General features: G+C 49.1%; 1 protein-coding gene across 1 annotated transcript in view; it reads right to left on the bottom strand.

The window, feature by feature from the left end:
• The window catches only part of PPP6R3 (protein phosphatase 6 regulatory subunit 3), a 64,077-nt gene extending 58,597 nt beyond the window's left edge, over nt 1–5,480 (bottom strand). Inside the window, exon 1 of the mRNA XM_090257435.1 lies at nt 5,417–5,480. Coding sequence (XP_090113561.1) covers nt 5,417–5,419 — 3 coding nt within the window. The 5' untranslated portion in view covers nt 5,420–5,480. The remainder of the gene's footprint in view (nt 1–5,416) is intronic.
• Between the last annotated feature and the right edge of the window lie 520 nt (nt 5,481–6,000).

A 6,000-nucleotide genomic window follows, 5' to 3' on the forward strand; every position in this document is an offset into this window, starting at 1 on the left:
GGGCGCCCAGCTCCTGAACGCCCCGCGTCTGCGCCTCCGAGGTCTGTACTTACTTAAACACAAGAAGAGGAATTCTTTAGCAACTATCTTTTTAAAACGTCCAACTGCTTTTGCTTTTCACCACAGCACTGTTCAAGAGAGAGCACTCTGAAACAGCCGTTTCCACAGTGCATTTGCTTAAACTGGGCACCACCATCTTAAAACTGAAGTGTGACCACAGCAGACTCCTAAGGCGAGTATTCTGTATTTTCCCTTTTAGCCAAACGGCACACTGACGGAAATGAGTCCCTCTGGTACCTCAGTTGCCCCTGGCCGGGCCGGCACTTTTATTTGTGCCCTTTGAGGTGGACACGCGCTGCCGATGAACCAGCAGTGACAAAGTCCAGCCGCCCGGGACCCGGAAGTAAAACGGAGTCCTGTGAAAGGCGTAACTACTCCTAAGATACTCGGGAAAACCAGAAGGGGTCAGACTTTCAACAGCTCGTTTTTAGTAAACACAAATATACTTTAAAGGTGAGCCAACAGCAATACTTGACTAAGTTGCTTGCAAACAGGTTTTTCTCCAAAAGGGCTGAAGGTCACGAGACGCAGAGGCCCCCGGGGCCGGATGCCGCGGATGGCGACCTCTGCTGCCTCCGTCGTCCCCGTAACCCAAGGCACGAGCGAAGCTGCCACCTAATACGTGCAAAGCGGGACTAAAGGACCCCCGACCAACCCCCCTGAGGCTGGCTGCCTAAAGAGCCCCTGAAAGGACCGAAACACCACCCTCCTCGGGAGCAGGTCTGGGCCGCGGCACCTGTACTTCACGGCACGTCGACAGTGACCCCGTTTCTGAAGAAAAGGCGCTGCCCCGTCTCCACGGCGCAGGAAGCGGGAAGGCGCAGCGCCTACACCCCCTGCAGGAGGGGGGACAGGAACCCCAGCCCTGCTGCAGAACGGCCGGCACTCGCTGCTGGCCCAGCACATTCAACTGCGGCCCACGGAAGCCCGCGCAACGGCGTGCTTCGCTAGGTAAACGCCATTTCCCCGCAAGCCTTGTCAGAACGATCGAGCTTCTGAACAGACGCGGGTTCCGAAGCCAGCCCACGCGCGCAGCCCCGGAGCCGCAGGACAGCCACCTGGCCCCTCTAAGCCTCCGGGCCCTCGCAGTGAAGCCGGCTCGGCCGTGAGCGAGAAAGGCCCGGCCTGGGAGCGGGAACACACAGGCACCCCCGAGGGGAGGCTGCTGTCCAGTGAATGCACCCCCCGATCCCCCACGCCGAAGCCAGGGAGCCGCACACCGGCGCGCCCCAAGCTGTCACGGGCACGGGGAATGCCGAGGGGCGCGCCAACATGCGCGATTCTGACCCGGGAAAGCAGGGCTCAGGCCGCAGCTGCTCTGGCAGGCTCCCAGGACGCTGCAGCCGCCGCCTCGGGCTGGACCCACTGCCGACCACTTGTAACGAACTGCGATAAGTTATTTGATGTAATTACACAGCCATGAGAAATAAAGGAAAAGCCACGCTATGCAAACGTGTGCTTTATTTCAGAAACTCCCTGTGGACAGCTGATATTAGTGGGTTTTCTTTCAACAGGACAGAAGCAGAACATATTGTATCTCTTTCCAACAGGGGCCCAGAAAAAAGCGATGCCACGAACATGCTAAGAACTAAACCGTTAGAACTGAGAAGAGAAAGTGCCAACCATCCTTACTACAAATGAGAAGCAGACGGTGGGAATGACAAGGAGGATTTTAATAACCTGAAAATTCAAAGTCTCCTATTTCTGCTTAAATTCAGCCGTTTTCTAGCCAAGTAGAATAACCCGCAGTCTGCACGTTGGTACCAGCCGTGGAGTAACCACGCAGGACTGGCTGGGCACAGGGCAAAAGGCTCAAAACCCAAACTAAAGATCCCAAGGGTAGGAAGAGCCTCAAGACGGCAACAGCAGAGCATTGAAGCAAAAGTGTCCGGGCCTGGGGCCCCGTGAGGACCCGTGGAGTCAGTCCGTCTGTACCATTTCATCACTGGTCCCGCTGGCACCCCGGATTCCAGACCCCAAGTGGATATTTGTCCTCACACCCCAGCACTGCACTGAACGGGCCCAAGACACTCCGAGTTTAAACAGCTGCAGCCCCTGGACGCGAGGAGCACAGACTATGAAAACGGACGCCACGGCTCCCACCCAAGACAACACGTGGGGACGCCTTAAATGAAGACGTTACAACTGCTAACACCACTTCTTTAAACCACGCTATGCAGGGAGTCACTGTAACACAAACCCCGGCATGACTGCACACAAAGGCGAGCAAGCACACGCTGCCCAAGTCCAAGTCCCCCGCGGGACCACGCAGCCGGCGCCACCCCGCCCGCCGCGCTGGGCTGGCTGACGCAGAGACGCAGAGACCGCTCAGACCACAAGGTAAGCCGCAGGTTAGGTTTACAGCTCCGGCGGCCACAGCGAAAAAGTAAAAGGGGCTGGCAAACTTAATTTTGGGAGTACGTTTTACGTACCCTCGCATATACAAACAGCATTATTTCAGCGTGTCATTCTTCTGGTGTTAAGTCTTCAGAACCCACTGTCCTTGACACTCACAGCATGCCGCAACGTAGACCGGCCCGATGTCACGCACTCGGGAGCCAGGTGGGTCACACGCATCTCATGCAGCAACTTGCAAGCAGCATTCAAGAGCGTGTGGCTTCGGGGAAAATGCGTGGTTCCCAGGTTATAAAAGAGCAGTGAGGTCTTTTATTTACACTTCTAGTAAAGACGTTTCTAACGAACAAGCCTGCACGGTGAGTTCAGCCCGAGTGCGTCCAGGGAATGGAATGATACCCACTCTGCAATGCACAGTGAAGGGTGTGCCCGCACTCGTACTGAAGATGACTCACGAGGTTTGAGAAAAGGTCCCCTGTGGCCAGTGGCTGCTGTGCTGGACAAGGCAGCCCTGATCATAGGATTATAATTATGAATCAAAGTCTCTCTCCTGGTACTACCCCCCCCACCCCCCCACTTCTTACACAGCCAAAGGCAGTAGTTAACCACCTTTTCCACACGGGAGCTAATGTGAAGTGTGGGTGGGAGAAGTTATGGGCCACATTTTTCCTTTCTTCTAAAATATAAATGTACACGAGAAAACATGTTTATTCTTTTATATATAAAATAACGGATCGTTCTTCAACTCAAAATAGTAGGTCACAGGAAAACAGTACTGTTTTTTAAACCTCTATTCCTAGGAATATTTGTAGGAATAAAAGAGAAGTTTTCAAATTTTTTGCCTTAAAATAATAAAGGCAGCTTAGATGATAAATCAGAAGGGCCACAAGTGGCTTGTTCCTGGTTGAGATATATCTGTCCAAATTTAAAAGCAGGTGCATGTCTCTGGAAATTTATTTCATTTTATAAGCAAATTCAAAAAACATTATATAGAGAAAAAATGCCTAGGTCATGGCAACATATTAGGAAACAAAGACGTTTGATATAAGGTTCCTCATCTGTTCTGGAGAAAAACTCAGCCTCATGGCCTCCATTTAAATTCAAAACCACCTGCCTATTCCACCAGGAGCGGGCAAGCTTACACCACCTATCACACCAAACCCCTGGCCAACTTTACCAGAAGGCTGGGAACAAGGTGTATTGAACACAGCGCGCTACTGAAAGGCTCGTCTCACTGGCTCACCTGCTCCTGCCAGGGTCCAGACACCTGGCGTCTCAGGACCACCCCGCACCCCGGCCCAGGCTTGGGCTTGGATTCAGGCACATGGGGAACTTAGCTGCACAGCATCTAACAAGACCCAAACGTGGAACTGTTGGGCTCCAGAAGGGCTGGTGGTTGCCCACCTGGTACACTGAATACCACGTGTCCTAGGAAGGGGACAGGGGAGAAGAGTATCTACAATAGGAGGATGCAGAGTCACTCTGAAGGGAGGCCACATCCCAGCATCCTGAGTTAACCGTAAACTCGTCCCCCTGAGAGCAAAGCTCAATGCCCAGGCCAACGTTATAGTTTTCACACGAAGAGGCAGCAAGTTCTCACTGCAGAAAAGGTCACAAAGCACCGAAAGCCACCTGGTTGCTGCTTCTCTATTCTTAGCAAAGGTGTCCATTTCACAGAGTCACCCCCACCCAAAGGCCAGACTAAGTAAATTAAACATCAGAGTGCCTATAAGAGATAACAGATTTTTAGAGGAAAGGGAAATACAAACTCAGAGCCAGTTTCATGCTGTTTGCTCTGCAACTATTTCTTTCAAAGACCATGTCAAAGGCAGTCAAGTTTCTCCCAACCAGATATTCCAGAATCTTTCCCAGTTTCCCTTTGAAATTTCTTTGACATTTCAGCTTTTCTTCCTTCTTTTACATTATTTTATTTATTTTTACTTTTAGAGAGGGGAAGGGAGGGAGAAAGAGAGGGAGAGAAACATCCATGTGTGGTTGCCTCTCGCACGCTCCCAACTGGGGACCTGGCCTGCAACCCAGGCCTGTGCCCTGACTGGGAATTGAACGGGTGACCCTTTGGTTCACAGGCTGGTGCTCAATCCACTGATCCACACCCGCCAGGGCTCAAGGGTTAAGTTTTCATGCAACTTTTTGGGCTGAGGACCAAAACTGAAACTTTCCTGAATGAGGAAAACAGCCCCTGACCACGGCTACTGAACAACGAACAGCTCTGGGAATTTGCCTTTGCTGAAGTCTTGATGTTTCTTAAGAAATTCAGTGTCAAATTACAAGACAAAACGGCACTAATCTGCAAAACTTACACTATGGTAAAGTCATTCCAACACTAACTTTGTTTGACTCATAAGTTCAGGCTACTTCATATATTTCCCACGCTGTCGGAAGATAAAAGATGCAGATCCTCACTCCCGTACAACTTTGCAGCAGTTACATTTCTGAACTCACGCTGGAGTCAAACAGCAGTTTTCAAACCTTAGTGCATGTGTGAAGGAAATTTCTCTATTTCAGAATCCACCTAGTTATGCGACTGAGGAGCTTTCACCTAACCTTAAATGGGGAATTAATCTACACGCTAAAAGGCAAGTATCAAAAAAAAAAAAAACCTAGCAGAATTCTATAAATGCCTTCCAAGCAATGAATATACTCAACCAAAGCCACATGCTGCGGACTGATACCAGAACAAGGCAGTGCTAGCAGCGTGAAAACACTTAAATAGGAAACATACAAAAACCTCACTGACTGCGTATCGGCATTAACATTAGATGGCTATTTGTAATAGAACACCATTCAGGTGAAGCGTTATCCCCAAGAAGAAGAATTCCTTTCTTCTCATTAGATCCGTATTAGAGAAAACTGAACTCGATTATTTCTATATTTTGAATTTCATTAATAAAATCTGTAAAAATTTGTTTTCTTTCATATAAGTACCTTCATAAGATCCTATTTTTTTGTTCCTTGGCCCACAAAAACCTAAAATATTTACCATCTGGGCCTTCGCAAGATAAGTTTAGTTTGATGACTCCTGGAGACTTCTGGGTAATTTTCTAAGAGTTCATCCATTCTCGTGTGGGACAGCTTGCTGATGAGCAAAGGGGAGTAAAAAAGGAAAAGGGAGGTATACAGCTAAAGGTAAGAAACTGTTCTACAAGCTACCAAAGGTTAAGAGTCTCTATCAGCAAAGAAAAAAAGAGAAAGAAAAAAAGAGAGAGAGAGAGAGAGAGAGAGAGAGAGAAAGGGAAAAACACACTTAAAAATGCTATCCTGTGAAATGTCTCTAAAATTTTATCTCCTAATAGCAATTAATGACACCTATTATTTAAAAAGTACTGAAGCGCCCTGGCTGGGGGCCTAGTGGGCTGGAGCGTCGTCCTGTACACGAGAAGTTTGTGGGCTTGATTCCTGGCCAAGGCATGTGTCTAGGCTGCAGGTTCAACCCCCAGTCAGGGCAGGTCTGGGAGCTAACCTATCAATGTTTCTCTCACATCTTATGTTTTTCTCTCACTTTCTCCCTTCCCCTCTCTCTAAAATCAATATTAAAAACAAAACAAAACAAAACAGAAACCTTGG

The sequence above is a fragment of the Furipterus horrens genome, unplaced genomic scaffold (genome assembly GCF_987537825.1).
Source record: "Furipterus horrens unplaced genomic scaffold, mFurHor1.1.pri manual_scaffold_2, whole genome shotgun sequence".
Lineage (NCBI taxonomy): Eukaryota > Metazoa > Chordata > Mammalia > Chiroptera > Furipteridae > Furipterus > Furipterus horrens.